Below are 19,449 nucleotides of genomic sequence, written 5' to 3'. Positions count from 1 at the left end.
ACACCCTTAATCCTTGATTACCTCACTTACACAACATCGATAGGCCTTTGTAAGCATCTTAACTAAATAGGTTGGTGTTATTTAGAGGAGTGAGTTATTTAAAGCATTTCTCAAGGAATGCACGCTGCAACTCTGGGACACCAAAAAGGTATTGGTGACTGTATTCCTCCCTACTGTTGAAAGTCTATATAAGAACGGCGGCACTCAAACTTCCTACTAAATAGGAAATCTTCATTATGCCTAATTTCGATGTTGATATCTGGGTATTTCCGACCAGGAACTGTGCTCCAAACTAGTTTCTACTTTTAGCTCAACTGCAGCAAATTTCCTTAAATATCTCTGTCAACCTTGCCCCGCCTACATAGCGGTACTGGGTTGGTCAGAATGCTCCCGGGGTTAGTGCGAGCCTTGAAAATTCCCGGAGTTGATTGGCGGGGCAAATCGGAACTCTTTCTGCTTTTCTGATTGGTTACCTGTAGCCTTGGGGTGGGGCAGGTGGGCGCGGCTCGCCCGGATGCGGTGAACTCCCATTGGAAGATGAAGCCGGCATTTCCAGAGCTTGGTGCCGTCGCCTAGGTCGCGAGGGTCGGGCCTCCTCGCGCCCACCCTATATTGTCCTTTCCATTGGTCATATTTATTGTCACTCGAGGAACTTCAAGGTCATTGGTTCAAGGGTTCCCAGAAGGCGACGGATGATTGGTTGGTTGCTGTTCCCGCCCCCAGTCAGTCGCCATTTTATTGAGAGCGGACTTCTTCCCGGCGGCCGCGGCGGAGTAGCGGCTTCGGGACTAGCTTTGTGGAGGTGATCACCGCAGAGACAGGTGAGTGGCGGGCTGCAGGGGAGGGACGGCGGGGCTCGAGGTCCGGCTGGTGTCCTGAGTGTCAGCGGGCAGGACACCGGAGAGCGGCGGCGGCGGCGGCCTTCGGAAAGGGGCTGGGTCCACTGGGTTCCCCGCCTCCGTCGGACCGGAGGGCGCGGAGCAGATTGACGCCTGGCGGGCTCTGCGGCGTAGCGGTCCGCTGTCCCGAGGGAGCCAGCCTGGTGGTCCGGGCAGACAGAGCCCTCACCGACCCCAGATTCACAGTGCGCGTGCCCGCCCCTGCGCGCGCTCACCTTGGCTACTGCCATCGCTCGTGCCCTTGAGGTCTCACTATCATTGTCACTTGTGATCTTTCCTCCGCGGACGTTTGGAAAAGGGCCCTAGAGTTGATGGCTCTTACTCCAGAGGGTCCCCCTGCCCACCGTGCGTCCTAGGACCTCTGGCACCGGAGCGGGGTGATGAACGAAGGGAAACGAGCGGGACAACCAACCATGAATGCGCTGTGCGGTGGCAAAGAGAATCTGGCACTGGGCCTCCAGGGGCCTGGAAGCAGGAGGTTCCTCCCTTTCCTCCGAATGAATGGCCCTTTGAGCTAGTCTATGACACTTCTCTCCCCCCCCCCCCACCCCCAGCCCCCGTAAACATGAAAGGAATCTAGGAATTTTGAATGCGTCAAGGTACTGGACGGTTTTTAGAGCATGACATACCCGTGAATGAGGAAAGTAGTCATTCTTTCTTTGATCATTTGGCTCTCATATGTGTACAGAAGTGTGCTCACCCTCTCTCGTGGTGGAATGGAGTGGTGTGTACTTGGCTATAGTCCACGGTATTAAACTGTTGTAGGAACTGTTGACTTTCAAAAGCAGTACTTCTGGAATTGGCCACTCTCCCCTCTGAGTCACTAGATCTGGATGAACACACACACACACACACACACACACACACACACACACACACCCCAGTAAAGCTTTCCTTGGTGAACAATTTGTAAAGGCAAACCATGGTTTCTGAAACAAAGGAGATTGTGGGGATTTGTTTTGTTTGGGCTTTGGGACTCAAGAATGTGTTTTTGAACAGGCATTGTTGAATAGAGTATACTGGGTATACTGGGTGTGCAAGTAGTTCTGCTTTTCAGTCTGAAATATCACACCGTTCAAATAGGCAGATCCGTTAAGAGGAAGATGAACGTTCTGCAAAAAACTCATCTGGCGGCATTGCTTTGTCAGATGACCTGCCGGGTATTCTACTAACTGCTGATGTTTTATCTGTTATAGTCAACCGAATAATTAATTACCTTCTAGGGAGTAATGATTAGAGGGGGCACAGGGAGGAGCTGGTCTGCTAATTAATTACCTTTTCCTTGACCTGGTTACAGTAGCTGTCTTTGGTTCATGAACATTCATGGACCTTTAGAGTCAATCATTCATATTTGTATCTGTTCATAAATTATAAGATGGTCAGCACTGCCGGGTGGTGGTGGCCCACGACGTTAATCCCAGCGCTCGGGAGGCAGAGGCGGGAAGATCTCTGTGAGTTTGAGGCCAGCCTTGTCTACAGAGTGAGTTCCAGGACAGACTCCAAAGCTACAGAGAAACTCTGTCTCAAAAAACCAAACCAAACCAAACAAAAAACAAAAACAGGTGGTCAACACTATTGAATGCTGAATGCTAAAGTATGCCCTCAACCTACCTACTTGATGTGTGTCCCCAATACTTGGTATCTTCAACTCTGAAACTTCCTAGTTCTTCTCTCAGTATTGGTATGGTCTGCCAACCAAGGGCAGCTATAGTTTTCTAGAGATAGCGCTATTTTACCCGCCTTAAGAACTTTGCTTCATATTGTGTCTGTTCCCTAAATTTTCATTTCAGGCGGGCTTAGAAGAAAGTATAGTTGTGACATTTCTTCCATGCCTAAGATGACTGAAGGCTGTACCATAGCATGGCATTGACTGTGCTTCTCACATCCCACTTGTATGCTGCAGTGGAAAATACAGTTTTCTGGCAAAGCTTCAGAGGAGGGCTTAGTGTTGTCTCCTTTTGAAAACAAGACACACTTTTCCTTATTGGCCAAGCTGTGCTTAACTTTTACTAGGAGCCACTACTAACTGTGCCATGTATTTTATGTATGCTGCTTTTGCACATTTATCAATGAATATGTATGTATGTATGTGTACATATATACATACACACACGCATGTATATATATATCAGAAAATAACTGTTCAACTTGCTTTTCATTCAGGTTACAGAATTCATCTACAATGGGGAATGTTTTTGAAAAACTGTTTAAAAGCCTATTTGGGAAGAAGGAAATGCGGATTCTCATGGTGGGCTTGGATGCAGCTGGCAAAACCACCATTTTGTACAAGTTGAAGCTGGGAGAGATTGTGACAACCATTCCTACCATAGGTATGTCCATGACTGTGACTTTTCCAGTTCATAGTTTAGCATGTTGTACTTTGATGTGTTGCTTTTTCCAAAGTTTCATTTGCATATGTATGTGTCATGTATGTGTATGCATGTTCACATCAGGTGTCTTCTCTATCACTTTCCACCTTATTTTTTTGAGACAGAGCCTCTTCACTGAAGCCAGAGCTTGCCATTTTGACAAGGCTGACTGGCTATTAAGCTTGAGGATCTTCTTGTATGACCCCCCGCCCACCCCCTTCCGACAACATGGTTACAGACGTGACATCAGGCCCATCTCTTTGTTGTTGTTTTTCGAGACAGGGTTTCTCTGTGTAGCTCTGACTGTCCTTGAGCTCACTATGTGGACCAGGAAGATCTTCCTATCTCTGCCTCCCAAATGCTGGGATTAAAGACATGTACCACCACTGCCCACCAAGCTTTTACTTGTGAGCTGGGGATCTAACCTCAGGTCCTCATTCTTGATCAACAAGCATTTTACCCCCTGCGCCATTACTCCAGCCCCTATGTGCTTTTTATGTTGAATATTTAAAAAAAAAAACAAACTTTGACTACATCAAGAACGTACATTTTAAGCCCCAAATGATGTTGCGTTATTTTGGTTTTGGAGACTAGGTTTTACACTGTACAGGCTGACTTTGAACTTGTGACACTTCTTCTGATTCATCCTCCTTAATGTACCACTGTGCCCCACCATAGGTATTTCTAAGTGCTTCTTAGCATCCTTGTCACCTTCCTTGGCTTATAGGAGAGTCGTGAACAAGTTTAGGTTAAGCAGATTTAGCCCTGTTTGCTTGGCAATGAGGAAAAGAGTGTAACCACTGAGATAGTAAGGAAGGAAGCGCTGCTCTCTACTTGGAGTGAGACCTAGGTCAGGCCGTAGGTGGGAACTAGCCCTGCCTTTCTCAGCCTCTGCTCTACCTGACTTCCCTTGGGAGCATCTCTTTGAACCAGGTGTGCTCATAGTGTTTAAAGGTAGACTTTGCATTCTTCTCACCCTGCCTCAAGACAAATACATGAGGTGGTATCCAGCTGAAGGGACTCAGCAGCCTGCCCTCACTGTGAACCAGCACTGTGTTTTATGGACTTTTTAGGAGATTTGCGAAAAGCAGTTGTGACAACTTAATCTTTGCCTTGTGACTTGCCTACAAAACCAGATCCCCCGGCTGTGTGCCTTTGTGCGCTGTCTTTCTGGTGTGGCTGAGACGGCTCAACTTTGACCTGAGGCGCTTGCTTCAGAGGTTGAAGCATTTGAAGAAAGTTGTAAACGGTTAGAAATATTCACACATGCAGTCTGAAAATGTTTTAGTTCAAGATGAAAATAGCTCTCCCCAGTTGTAAAAACAATAAATAGGCTAGCATGTAGCTCAGCAGGCAAAGGCTCTTGCTGCCTGCATGACTACCTGATTTCAGTTCCTGCACCTGAGTTCGATTCCTGGAACTCCACAAAGTTGCCCTCTGACCTCCACATGTTCTACATGGCACATGCATGGCTGTGTACACACATACACACACACACACATATGCAAATAAGACAAAAATACATGCTTCTATAAATTTTTATATGCAAAAATATATACAAGTTTTGAATAGTCTTTTAATCTTCTGTTGAAGAATTTTGATGGGTATGTATGTGCTGTTTTCTCAGTTTGCACTCAGCAATGTTGGGATTTCCCTCTGGAATGCTCTCCTGCCTTCTTTCTTTGCCCCTTCCCTTTTACCTAGAGAGCACTGCCTGCCTACTCTTTTGGGTCTCAGTTTAAACATTCTTTCTTAGAGGCTCCTTTCCCTTTTCCCTTGCTCTAAGTTTCCAGAGTATTTTAAAGTCCTTAGTAACACTTGAAATGTTTGTGGTTTATTGATTGTTCGCTGTCTTCTTCCTAACAGTGTAAGTAAGGAAGCATGTGTGACTTGTTCACTGTCCCCAGCGTCCAATAAAACGCCTCACCATGTTAGGTTGGTCAGCAAGCCCCAGGGACCCTCCTGTCTCTGTCTCTCCAATTCTGGGATTACAAATCCTCTAGCCCACCCCATCCAATCCTCACCCCCACCTCACCTCATCTCACTCCTACTCTCACCCCCTTCCCACCTCACCCCATCCCTGCTCTCCTTCTGAGAAATGAATTTAGGCCCTCACACTTTATTTCCTGAGCTATTTTCCCAGCCCTTAGTATGTTGGACTTGTTTGTTGTTGTTGTTGTTTAATTTTTTTAAGACACAGTCTTGCTATGTAGGTGACCTTAAACTGGCAGCCATTTTCTTGCTTCATCCTCTCAAGCGCTAAAATTTCATGGCAGGCTCACTTGTTTGTTTTTTTGTAAGTATCTTTCACTTTTAAAAAACGTTTATTTTTATTTTCTATTTTATGTATGTGGGTATTTTGCCTGCGTTTATATCTGTACACTACTTGTGTATCTGGTGTTTTTAGATGTCAGAAGAGGGCATCCAATCTCTTGGAACTGGAGTTACAGACGGTTGTGAGCCACCATGTGGGTGCTGGGAATTAAACCCAGGCTCTCTGGAAGAGCAGCCAGTGCTCTAACCACTGAACATTTCTCCAGACCTTGTCTTACATATTTGCAAACATGTACGTCATTTCCTTGTGGTAAGCTCTGGAAGACGGCTTCACATGAGGGGTGGATATTTACTAACCACACCCAGGCTCCCAGGCTAGTCTCCAAAGGTTGTGCCCCAGCAGTGACAGTGGAAACCTGCCATCTGACAGGAAGAAGACACTGACTGCTACTAGAATTGTTTTATTGTAGGCAAATCAATCGAAATATCTTCCTTTGCTCTGCTTTTTCTTTTGAATGTTCAGTTGTTTTTGTTGTGATGTTTACTCTCTTACTAACTTGAAGAAGTGCAGTCTAGAACATAATCAACTCTTGTCAGGCGCTTATTCTCCTGTTGATAAATTTGTCTTCTAACCTTGGTTTTTGCTATGTTAACATAAGGGAATTTTATATTATTAGATAATCAAATTTATGTTTTTTCTTCCTGAGTTTTGTGGTATCTTAAAACATAAAATATTTGCTGGTATTTTTTCCTACTAACTTTACAAGGTTTATGTTTTTCATTAAAAAGACAAATCAAGGGACTAGAGAGATGGCTCAGCATTTAGGAGCACTTGCTGGTCTTGCAGAAGATTCAGGTTCAGTTCCTGTACATAGATGATGCCACAACTATTTCTAACAGGGGATCCAACACCCTTTTCTGTCCTCCTTGGGTACCAGATGCAAATGTGGTACATATAAATACATGCCAACAAAACATTTATGCACATAAAATAACTAAAATTTTTTGAAGAACAGATAAAGTGACCATTGCCTAGGTATTTGACTTTCAAGAGTGCAGAATTACACGACAATCTTTACTGAATAACTTTTCCATGCTAATGTGAAATGCGTTATCATATACTAAATTGTCATTCAGAGGTGTGCCTTTCTGTACCTCTTCCTGTTATATTTGTTTGAACTTTATTCAAGTTTTATTTTTTAAATTGATTTATTTTATTTTATGTGTATTGGTCTATCTGTCTGCATGTCTGAGGGTGTCAGATCTTGGAGTTATAGACAGTTGTGAGCTACCGTGTAGGTGCTGGAAATTGAACCTGGATCCTCTGGAAGAGCAGTCAGTGCTCTTAACTGCTGAGTCATCTCTCCAGCCCTTATTCAAGTATTATTAGAAAGAATTCATTACTCATTTTCAGAAATTTCCTTGACTTTAGAAGAACAAATAGAAAGCCATAGGAGGTAAAGATGTGGCGTTAACAGGGATGCACAGGGTTTTAATGAGGCATTGCCCAAACTGCACTTAAACACTTTAGGTAGCTGAGGATCACCTTGAACTCCTGGTCTGCCTTCCTCTGTCTGGAGTGCCGGGATTACAGGATGTGCTACTACACCCAGCTTAGATTTACTTTTTAAGATGTGAAATATGAAGTGCACAGACGTGCTGAGGACAGGTTGGAGATGACTCAGAGGAGAGATTAGCGTTGTGTAGTGGTCTTCAGACTGTCTGGGTAGGTGAGTCCAGTACCAAGGTGGGGGAAATGGTCATTACAGTCTCAGTTTTCTAAGATAGAGGTGAATAGTGTGGAGAAGAAGTGAGTACACTCTTACAGTGTGTGCTGGGGAGGGGAATCACTTCCATGGATGGCTCCTCTTTGTTCAGAAGTTCCCTGGAAGGTCTTCTGTTAGAGAAAGCAGAGCTGGGAAGTTGCTGATTAGATGGGTGGTGGGCAGTGGGTGGTCAGAGTAGAGAGGTTTTTAGACACAATGAATGACGGAGTGTGAACTTTCTCCTTGTGACCTGTAACTCTTTGGTTTACAAGCTGCTTTATAAATTAGCAGTGCTATCCAAATGTTAATTGGAGTTATCTTGAATTGTTGAACCAGTGAAAATCATAATGAAAAGTTTTTCTAACTTTCCTACTTAGGTTTCAATGTGGAGACTGTAGAATATAAAAACATCAGCTTCACAGTCTGGGATGTTGGTGGCCAAGACAAAATCAGACCTTTGTGGCGACATTACTTCCAGAACACTCAAGGTAAAGCTCGAAGTGTGCCTACTGAATGTGTCTGAAGATGGGAACCTGTGGTGCCTGCTGGTGCTGCCTTATTAGGGTAGCCAGCCATTCTGACCAGGGACGTGTCTTTGTGACATTGTTCCTAGACATAGCCCAGAAAAAGACTTGTGTTTTAACTCTTCTTAGTGCAGAAAGTTTGGAAAATAGCCTAATAGGTCTCATTTTTCAGTTAACTGAGGGATGTATTCTCTTAGATCAAGTGCCAGTTTTTGAGAATGTGAATTCAGTCAGCTCCTTTAAATCTCCTGAGAATATCTGGAAATCACGTCCATAGGGAAAGGGTTGGATAGGGGTGGTTGGAGCCCCATGATGGATTCTGTCATCTGTGTAGCCACAGTGCTTCCCTATGCGCTCCCGCCCACCCCCCCAGGTGTTTATGAGCAGGCATGGACACTCATCTCAGATCTGCACCTTGTTCCTTTACCGGTGAGCCCTGGGAAGTAGTTCTAATTCAATTGTGTCCCCAGGGCTGTGTTTTTAGTAAATGGTGCTTTACTGGGTCTTGTCAGTTGAAATAGACTGTTCACCTGGTTTTCACACCCTGGTTCCCATGTCAGCTCATCACCGAATGGCGTCTACACATTAATCACTTTGGAGTCTACTTAGGATATATTCGCTTTTGAAGATTCTGAAGCTGATGGAGTTTTTGCTGCATGTGTTTAATAGCAAAGACCTTAACATTTGCAGTCTTTAGGACCACACCCCAGGTTAGTTGTCCCTTAATATCTTAATGCTATTCTTTTGCTGTCACACTTGACACATAACTATATTTGTAGTTATTTTCCCAGCTTGTAGATTTTAGAATATGTTTCCTCAAAATAGGGTGGGTTTTAAAAAAGTTTTTCTTCGTTTGAGACAAGATTATGTAACCCAGGATGGCTTTGAACTTAAAATGTAGTTAGCCTTCACTATAGGACAAAATTGGCTGATTCAGCTAGGGAAGCTGCAGTGGGAAGATCCTGAGTTTTAAATGAGCCTGGACACATACAACAAGTGTGTGTTTTTATCCCCCCTCCCACGAGTATGTGTATGTATAAACTTTATATATACATACATACATATATATATGCATGCATGCATTTATGTATACATACACACACTATAACAACAACAAAATAGTTTTTTTTGTTTTGGTTTGGTTTTTTGAAACAGGCTTTGTGTGGCCCTGGCTGTCCGGAAACTCGCTTTGTAGACCAGGCTGGCCTTGAACTCAGAGATCCACCTGCTTTCTGAGTGTTGAGACTAAAGGCATGTGCCACCACCGCCTGACCATGGCTTATTCATTAATTAATGAACATTTAGGTTGCTTTCACATTTTTGCTCTCGTGAACAGTGCTGCTGTGAACATTCTTCTGCAGATATTGGAGTTCTTCTGGCCTCTGCCTCCTGGGTGCTGGAATTATGCTGTGAGCCTCAATTATCTTGATTTACCTATGAGCAGAATGATTGGGTGAAAGGTTTCTCTGTTGTTGTTTGTACTTGTATTCTGTTATTGTTGTCATATTGTTTGTGTGTTTGTATACATACTTCTATATAAAGTTTATACATACATACACATTCTTTTGGGGATATAAACCTCTTTTAAGCTTAAAGGTTGTTGGCATTAAATACATTCATGATGTTGCACCAACATAATCGTTGCCTGTCTTCAAAAGCTACCTCATCTTGTACAACTGAAATCCAGTACCCATGAAACACTGGCCTCTCCCACCTTGAGCCCCCTGCAGCTTCTGGGTTTTCATACTTTGATGTCAAGTGTGCTCACATGATGTCAGCCTAACTTCCCCAAATGAAACTCCTATCAACCTTTTACCACGTAATCCTAGTGTACTTTGAATGATGTTGAATACTCTGTTTTGTTAGGAGTTGCAAAATGGTGGTTTCTTTAAATTGTGTTATTCTTTCTGAGAGGGTCTGCCTACTGCAGACTGGCCTTGAACTCTTTATTGTTGTCTTTGTGTTGTTGGGGGTTGACCAGGGCCTTTTGCAAGGACATCAAGCCACTCCCCCAGACCTCTTGTTACCCTTTCTCTATTTGTCTGCTGAAATCCTTTTAAATAAGGAATTTTCTGAAATACATTCTATACAAGGAAGTCAGGAAAAATGCTTGAGTCTTTATTTGCAGAGAAACCACATCATTCCCGTGGCGAAGTATAGACTTTCACATTATGATTTAGGCCTTGCAAATAGGATGCATTTTTTGATGCTCACTAAAGTGTGTATTTATCTTGGACTGACGCTTGGCAGCTTGGCCATTTTGTACCTTCTCTTCTGTAATAAACTAGTCCAGCTGGGTTTGAACCACAGCTGCTAAGAAATCTTAGGAAAGTCGGGTAATTTCTTCAATCTCCATTCCCTCATGTTAAAAAGAGGATAATGCCTTTTGTCCAAATCCTGGGGCTAAAATGAGAATAATTTTGTAAAGTGCTCGGTTGTGTGGCTGAGAAGCCGCAGCCTGCAGAAGCCAGATGGACAGTGTTCTCTGGCCACACTTCTTCCCTCCCTATTTAGTTTTCACATTTAAGTGCCAGACTGAGGTGCATTTTGTCTTCAGTTTTCTGTTGTAACAAGCCTAATTTTATAGAATTTCAGTAACTGTTGCTTTGGTGGAGGAAGTAACTGTGTTCTAGGAGTGAAGGGTGGTAGTTTGGGCTTCTCCTGAAAGAGCAAGAAGGAGCTTTGTGAAGAATGGACTTGCCGTCTCTGGCTGGGCCACATCTCATCTGTGAGGAGTCTTGGATGCTGCCCCTATTTTGTCTGCCAACTTCCCAAAGGTCAGGCTGCCTTTTAATTTAAATTTTCTTCATCAGTCTGTTAAGGTCATAACAGACCTTAATGAATGCTTACAATTCTCTATTAAGACATCAAAAACTGGGCATGGAGGTACAGGCCTGAAATCACGGCTATTCAGAATGTCAAGGGAGGATCACAAATTCAGGGTCTGCCTGGGCTGCAGAATAAATCCAAGACTAGCCTTGCCAGCTAGCTCTGTGAGATGTTTTAAAACAAAAAGCCTGAGGATAAAGCTCAGGGCTAGAACGCTTTCTCAGCCCCATGAGGGTTTACCTGTATAGATTAAAATTTAGACTGTCTGATTTCCTGATAACTGTAGTGTGTATAAAATAGCTCATTAGTTATAATGTAGATTTTTATCCTTGTTCTGTGGGTTATTTTTTGGTGGAGGTGGGCAGGTTGAGACAGGGTTTCTCTGTGTAGCCTGGCTGTCCTGGAGCCTACTCTGTAGACCAGGCTGGCCTTGAGCTCAGAGATATACCTGCCTCTGCCTTCCAAGTGCTGGGCCTAAAGTTGAGAGCCACTACACTCACATTGGTTCATTCATTATTGAATGGTAGTATAGCTGTATCAAAGAAGAAGGAGGAAGAGGAGGAGGAGGGGGGAAGGAGGAGGAGGAAGAGGAGGAGGAGGGGAGAAGGAGGAGGAAGAAGAGGAGGAGGAGGAGGAGGAAAGGATACAAAGAAAAAAGTTTCATTTCTCAGTTTACCTCCTACACACAACCACCTTTATTTTTTTGTCTACACCTACCTTTTCTACAAGTGTAGATAATATACTAAATGTAATACATATGCTCCCCCTACCTTCCTCTTTTCCTAGAGGGGTGAGGGGCAAGGCTGAGATCAAACCTAGAACCTTGCATATGCCAGGCAAGTGCTCTACCACAGGGTATTGCTGTGAGGTCAGGCTTGCCTGGAACTCATGGTTCTCCAGCTACGTACGGCTCCTTAACAAGCTCTTCTTGTATCGTCATACCTTTTCTCTTTGTAAGTGTATTCGCACTGATGGTAGCTTCTTAGATCAGGACCTAGATCAAAATAGGACAAAGTAGGACATACTATACAGTCTGATGTAATTCTACTTTATATTTAAGGGAAGAAGTATATATTTTGGCTCTTGATTTTAGAGGACTCCATCTGTGGCTGCTTGGGTCTCATGCACACGGGCAACATTATGTTGATGGGAGTATTCAGTAAAGGACGTGTTTTATGACATTTGGCTCTTTGAGGGGTCCACCACCCAGCTCCCAAATAAATCACACACACGGAGGTTTGTTCTTACTTGTAAATGCTTGGCCTTAGCTTGGCTTGTTTCTTGCCAGCTTTTCCTAGCCTAAATTATCCCAACTGCCTTTGCCTCTGGGCTTTTATCTTTTTCTATTTCTCTGTAGCTTTCCTTACTTCTTTCTCCTTGACTTGCTGAGTGGCTGGCCCCTGGTCTCCTTGTTCTCGGTTCTCCTTCTGTTTATACTCCCTGTCTGCTGGCCCTGCCTATCCTTGCTTCTGCCTTGCTATGGGCCATTCATCTTTTAATTAGGATCATCAGGTATTTTAGACAGCACAGTAACACAGCTTCACAGAGTTAAACAAATGCAGCAAAACAAAAGTCACACACCTGAAAATAACATTCCCCAACAAGGACATAAAGTTATACTTGAGTTAGGACTAGCAGAGCGCTAGCAGTCATTTCTGTTCCGTGGGTTTTGCATTGGCAACTAAGGGTCTGCTTGTATTTCCACATCAGCTAGAGTCTTTAGTCAGAATTGGAGTTCAGAACTGTGAGTAGCATGCCAGACCTATGTGGGTGGGGACCTGAGTGTTTTCCTTTCTAATCTGGTGATATAGCAGATACAGCTTTGACTCACATGAGGACTCTGTCAGAAGTCCTGAGAGCACTTGTCTTCTGGGTAGGCTGCCTGGAGGGCCTGGAACACATGGAGACCTGGTTAGAGGGCCAGGCCTGGTTCTCTCCCCTGCACTGTTGTGAAATCTCAGTGTCACCTGATCCTACTTCCATTTCCCTACCAGAGTCTCCTCCTGCAGAGCTCCCATGAGCTGGGCCTTAAGCTGGGCACCTCTAGCAGAGTTCTCTGAGAGGCTCACTTTTTCTGCAGTCCTCTGCCTCTGTCCTGGGGACTTCCCGTGATTTCTTCCTGCTTGTCTTCTGTCTCCTCGTTGAGGCCTCCAGAGCACCCTTACTCAATGTCATGGCATGACCCTTCTGGTGTCCAAAGACAGCTGTCAGTCTCTCGCCGAGTGTTTTCTTCCAGGAGTTTCCCTGGTTACCACTTGACCGGTGTCTGAAACCTTGTCCCACTAGCTCTTTGAGACTTCCAGTGTGCCTGTGACTTAAGAGTGTTAGGGTCCGACTCTAGCAGAGTAATATTCCTGGGATGATCTGATTGATGCCCAGAAAATCAGCTTGTCATCGCCCACGCCCCAGAAATGGAGTAGCTGTCACTACTGGTAGTTCAGTCGAGGATCACGCAAGTTCTTTTGACAGCTGCTTCTCATTTCTGTCTCAAAGGCCTTGCTTTCAGCCAACTACCAACTTGCTACTGTTGTCCTGTGGAATACTGACAGCGACTCTTCCGCAGTCTGTGCTCACCCTTGCACATTCTTCTTGCCTTACTGCTTCCTCCAGCAATGTGGCAAATCTGTACAGGGGTCAGCCATGCCCTAGGTGTGGTGTGGTTAGCTCATAGTGCCTCCTTCAGACTGCCTGGGTTTCTCACCTCCTGGGACTTCTCCACTGATCTATGGGTGTGTCAAGGCTCTGACAACCACTACCCAGAGCTGGGCTGCACTTCACAGTTTAGGGACACAGTCTTGTATAAGATTCCCTCACTTCTGTCATTAGCCACCCTGACTTCCTGCTGGATGGTTACAGTCTGGCAGTTTCACCCCACAGGCAGGTCTGATAGCTTGTGAGGATGAATCCCAGAACTCAGCACAGAGCTGTCCTTACCATCACAGTGTGAGTGCAGCAGAGGAATGTTAGTGCCCCAGTCAGCAGGAAAGACCCAGGAGGGTGCCTGCCAGCCGCAGCTCCTGTTGGCCGCTGCCCCCAAGTTCCGGAAGCGGCACTTGATTCTGCTAGGGCACAGATGTGAGACGGTGAACAGAAGTGCCACCAGGGAAGCTTCCCTGAGCTCTTGTGCACATTGCTTTTATTGGACTTCGTTACAGGCACATGGAGCGAATCACTTGGCCGTGTGAGTCAAACCCCAGCCGCCCTCCCCTCCCCAGGGGCAGTTCCAGTAATATACACTAGCAGAGGTGGACTCTGCTCCCACTGGAAGTGCTGGCCCCAGAAGAGCAACCAACGCTTTACCATAGGTGTTCATAAGAATCTCGACATTCTCAGAAACACGACCTACAAATGTTGAGGGTCTCACAGCTTTTAGGTTCTTCTTGGGTTTGTATAGAAGCACAAACAATTGCCCCCTTTTTTCTATCGGGGACAAAAGGTTTCATATGACTTGGAATGTCCAACAACACCCAGCACTGTTCACCTGGGAGTTGCCAGCCTGACCGCTCTTAGCTGTCCCTTCCTTGCGTCCTTTGCGTCCTCACACCTGCTTCTGAAGAACCCCATCCAAGACAGCGTGCCTACTCTCAGGCCTTCGGTTCAGGCTCCGTTTTAGGGCAACATCCTCAGACACTGTTCATGTGTAAACCATGCTCTTCCAAAACCCTTTTCCCCTCTGAGGTGGAAAGCAAGTGACTAGTAACTAAGCCTAACTTTTCTTTGTTCCCTCTGGTTAGTCTGGTCAGGGGCTGTGATTCTTCATGAGACAGGAGAGACGAATGTGGAAACTTCCCAACTGTGGAGATTATATAGACTTTCCAAAAGGAGTAATGGGGGGAGATAGGGTCAGCTCAGCCTGACCTTGACCTTGTGTGTGATATTCCAGCCCAGCACCTCCCCCAGTGCTGCATCCCAGGCCTGCACTGTACTCCAGCTGCTGCTGCCTCTAGCAGAGCCTTGCCGGGAGCAGGGAGCAGCTGTGTGGATAGAGGAACAGCGGCTCTCCCCGGGTTCGTGTTACTAACATGCTTGGGATTTCTTTTCAGGTTTGATTTTCGTGGTTGACAGTAATGACAGAGAGCGGGTCAACGAGGCTCGGGAAGAACTAACCAGAATGTTAGCAGAAGACGAACTCCGAGATGCAGTTTTATTGGTGTTTGTAAACAAACAGGTATGTAGTTGTTAGCTTTCCGAACACTGAGACTGAAATTTACTGCCAGATGGCTCATTTAAGTCTGTAGATATCTAAATTAGATGTCTGCCTCCTCCTCATCAGTCCCAACCACCGCCTCTCCTCCATCTCCTTTTTATAAAGTCTCATAGTCACTCTGAAAATACTAATGGGGCACCCGCTAAGTTCCCAGCTTTGCCGCAGGTCCTAGGTACTTAGCAATGAACACAACACAAGGCCCTGCATTTGTATTTGCTCTGTAGTGGGAGGAGAGGCAGTGAATAAAGACCTCAATATATCTGGAAGTCAGTGTTGTGACGGGGTGCAGAAGGGCTGTGGGAAGTGCTGGGAGTGACTGTTAGATCTGAGCCAGGATAGAAGGGAGCCACAGGTTCCAGAAGCAAAATGGGGGGGGGGGGTGGTTAACAGAGGGCAGATTGGGGAGGAAGAGGCTCATCTAGAAAGGGAAGGCCATGAAATGTGGGAGGAAGGCGCGTGCAGAGTCTCAGTCTGAGCAGAACCAAATGCCAGGGCTGTGCGTCCTCTGTTGCTTTCCCCGTGCAGCTGAGGTTGTGCTGGGAGGACAGTGCCATCAGTGTTGTCACTCGAGACTGGCCAGCCACAGGTTCTCTTGTCAGACCCACTCTAGACATGACCTCCTGAGGGGGGCGCCTCATGGGTCACTCACCCGTACCCTGTCATGCTCATAGGGTGCCAGGCAGCTTCACTCTGTACACAGCAGGCTTTAAGCAAGAAAGTAATGGCTTTGTTTTTAATAATTAAAAACCAAACCTGTCCAAGGTAGAAATTTGAAAAGCAGTTTAGAATGTCAAGTAGAACACCTTCCCTGTGTGCATGTGGACATGTGAAGAGTCCCTGGGACTGTGTGGCTGGAGTGGGGACAATGTTCTCACACTGTGACTTAGACAGCTCGTACAAAAAGCAGTATTCCATTAAAAGAAAGCCAACATTACATTCTGAATGCTACCTTCCATTCCTCTTGCTTTGATTGTCGTATAAAACAGTCAATTTTTTTGTTTGTCTTTCTAGAGATAAAACTTTCTATGTCTATATAAGCAATTATGTGATTATATTTCTACTTAAACTCCAGAGGTTATGGTATCACTGTTTTGTAACCTGTATTTTCATTTAGCATATGTTTGACATTCATTTATATCAGTACATCTAGATTTTCCTTTGATGCTAATCTAGTCCAGCTAGTTTTAGCTTACTGCGTGGGTAACCCAGGTATGGGTCAGAGAAAAGAGAAAGATTTCTGCCTTACTTTCTAGTTGAAAGAAACACGGTGTATAATTAATGTACTGAGTAAATAACTTTTATCAAATGGTCACACATAGGGACACTATGATAAAAAGATGAAGTAAGCCAGTTAGAGACCCCAAAACCTGGCAGGCCGTGGTGGCAGCTTTGGGTCTTCTCTGGGAGAGGGGACACTCTGGTGTGGCTTTGATAGGAGGGTGTGATCTGAGACTGGGCATTAGGGGCAAGCACGGAAGCAGGATGAACCATGAAGAGCTTGTTTCCATTATCTGGGTGAGGAACTATGGTGGGATCAGATCAAGGTGGTGGCAGAGAGGCTGGGAGAGGTGGCCAGATTCTGAACCAGTTCTGATGGTAGGACCGTTGGGATTTCCTGTTGTGTGGACTGAGAAAGAAAAAGTGAAGGTTTTGGGCTTGAGTAACTGAAATAGTGATAGGGGAGTTTAGCCAATCACATTCTGTTCGTGCGGCGTGTCGCCCTAAGGCAAAAGTTTACCTATAAACTTGGCGGGTGAAAGCCCTCCCCCCTCGACCTGGCTTGGATCCAGCGTTCCAGCAGGGTAAGATTCTGTGTAAGTTTTCCCTTCTGTTTTTATTAAAGTTGTATCTTTTGTAAGATAGTCTGGGGACTTTCATTACCCATCGCCCTACATCATCAAAATAGGGATGGTGGGTCAGGGTATGTTTTAGAGTAAAGTCCTATTGTATCACACGGATACAGTTGGTAAACTATTTGCTTGTTTTCTTTAAGGATCTTCCTAATGCCATGAATGCAGCAGAGATCACAGACAAGCTCGGCTTACATTCCCTTCGCCAGAGAAACTGGTACATTCAGGCTACGTGTGCCACCAGTGGAGATGGGCTTTACGAAGGCCTGGACTGGCTCTCCAACCAGCTCAAAAACCAGAAGTGATCAGAAGCAACCCATTCCCCGTGCATTGTGGCAAAGCCAGCTGGCCTTTCCTGTGTGCATGTGAGCGTGTGAGGAGCCCATGGGGCTGTGCAGCTGAGAGTGGGGGCGGCTTTCTCACACCGTGCCTTATACACGCTATACGAAAACCAGTATTCCATTTTAAGAAAACCAGTGTTACATTTTGAATGCTACCTTCCATTTCACTAGCTTTGATGGTCATTTTTGCTGAGGCCTCCCCTGGGTGTGATAGCTAGAGCATCTCCAGGCTGGAAAAGAAGAGAACTGGAGCCAGACAGGTCCCATTGTTGCAATCCTGGATCTGGCATCTCCACACACCCAGAATCCTGTTGGATTTCAGTGTCCTTTTGTGAAAAGAAAGGAAGGAACTGTCATTCTTCCCCATTGTGCCAAAGCTAGCAGCTCCCTTGTATGCTTTAAAGCGATCGCAAGAGGAGGTCTGTGATTACCACAGGTGTGAAGAGGCTCCAGGGGGACTGCTTCCCGAGTTCTGTTAGTTCAGCCCGACTTGGTTAGCTTGTTTTAGTCCAAGGAATTATTGGTGACCTTTTTCATTAGAGTATCAAGACTGTAACACTAGAGAAGTTTCCAGCCTGTCCCTTACTTGCCAAATGGAGACGCTATGGGCTGGTGGCCCAACAGGAGGGCGGGACTCTTCCCCCAAGCCACATGGTCCACAGTGGAGCGCAGGTTGGCTGGAGGAAGTGAAGTGAGGTGGCTCTTGTGTTCTGGCATCACTGTCTCGGCCCTCGAGGCTGCTGCTCCCACTTCCTGCTGTGCTGAATGTTCTTCGCACGAAGTGGTTGCTCCTGGGTGGTGTCGTCCCTTTGTCCAGTTGCCCTAGTCCGCTGTAGGCTTTTGGTTAGTATCTGTTTGCTGAACTGCACAGCTATGAGTTCTGAGTTTGTGAGACAGTCATGAGGTTAATGTAGGGGATGAAGCTCCCAGTGACCCCTCGTACTCCCTGGGTTGGTGCTAAACTTTGCTCTGAGAAGCATCTTTTACCTGGTCTTCTCTGGTGGCATGGACTCCCTCCTCCTTGGCAGTAGTGTTCCAAGAGCTGTTTGGGAATGTGTGCTGTGTTGTCCTGCAGATAGTGATAGATAGGAAGGTCCGGGGAGGGGCTGGGTTCAGCTCCAAGCCCTCTGACTTTACAACTCTTGGCTGCATTTTACCTAAGCCCTTCTGCTTAACCTTTTAAAACCCCTTTCAAAAAAATCTTGATTCCTATTTTAGGAAGGGGAACTCAAGTTGAATTTCAAGGAACATGATAAGCCTTGTTCCTTCGTAACAAAGTTATACTAGGAAAAATTCCATGCCATTGTGAATGTGGGCTGTGGTGATTCTTTAACAATCCTCTTAAAGAATGTTCATTGCAATACTGGCGACTGAGTCCAGATGTGATTTTCAACACAGAGGATTTCCTGCAAAATGTTGAAATTGTACACTTCCCATTGGCAGGGAGTCTCTTGCCCTTTGTAATTATGCTTAGTGTGCCTGGCCTGGTGCTAGGCCGCAGTAAACGTGGTGATTGGTTAGACAATAAAGAACTTACTTGGGAAGGAGGAGACATGGCGATGTACTCCTGGATGTGTGAACTGAGTCCAGTCTCTTTCCTCTTATTTCTGAGTTTCTCCTAAAAGCTCTCAGGATACACACGGGACATACCAGGAGGTGCTGCCCCACCCTCAGATCCCTGGTTACCCCCTCTCTGGCTCTGCCACATCATGTCTCACATGGCTTTGGAACTGGGGCGTCACGAGTAGGGGTGCTTCACTCTGGTGGTTCTGGATAGAGGCCTGGGCTTTGAAAGCCACTTTTGCGTCCATCTTGCCTCGCTCTCCAGCCACTCGCTGTTAGCCTTGGTGCCCATCTGTGAACTCGAGATACCAGGTCTGGCTCGGGGGCGAGGACTAAAGGATACATGCCTCTGAGTACCTTGCTCTGCTCTTTCCCCAGGTCGCATGCCGTCCGACTGAGGACAGCAGCACTGTCTCCAACTGGCCGTCATTACTGACAGCATGGGAGCTGCTCTAGGTGCCTCACCTTTCCCCATGCCACTGAGAGCGCTGTCCTTTTTAAGCATGGTCAGTGTGGCAAGACCAGCCCAAATGCTCAGAGAGAAAGCAGACGGTGGGGGCCCAATCTGCTTCCTTTAGCTTTTCAGTTTTATCGTACAATGCAGGGAGTCAGTATGTTCACAGAGTAGGCCACTGTCAATTTTAGATGATTTTCATCAGCACCAAAAGAAGTCCCTTGGCGTCTGTCCCCTCTTCTTTCCCACATTGTCTGGGAAGGTGCTGGTGTTTTAGAAGCACTGAGGCTGCAAGTGACCATGGACTTGACCACCCTAGGAAGGATGGTCCTGTCCTAGAAACATTCCTAGGGCTTCTGGGGGCACGGGTCTT

At 45.8% G+C, this 19,449-nt stretch overlaps 1 protein-coding gene across 1 annotated transcript; it reads left to right on the top strand.

Annotated features, from left to right (window-relative positions):
• The first annotated feature begins 664 nt into the window (after window positions 1-664).
• On the top strand, window positions 665-18,643 carry LOC125407965 (ADP-ribosylation factor 2). The gene is made up of 5 exons (XM_048445893.3): window positions 665-821; window positions 3,063-3,229; window positions 7,686-7,796; window positions 14,705-14,829; window positions 16,862-18,643. Exons 2-5 carry the CDS (start codon window positions 3,082-3,084, stop codon window positions 17,021-17,023), a joined length of 546 nt encoding a protein of 181 aa, XP_048301850.1. The 5' UTR covers window positions 665-821; window positions 3,063-3,081; the 3' UTR covers window positions 17,024-18,643.
• The last annotated feature ends 806 nt before the right edge of the window (window positions 18,644-19,449 follow it).

Source organism: Myodes glareolus, chromosome 9 (assembly GCF_982192425.1).
Source record: "Myodes glareolus chromosome 9, mMyoGla1.1, whole genome shotgun sequence".
Classification (NCBI taxonomy): Eukaryota; Metazoa; Chordata; class Mammalia; order Rodentia; family Cricetidae; genus Myodes; species Myodes glareolus.
This window is presented reverse-complemented; position numbering and strand designations above follow the sequence as displayed.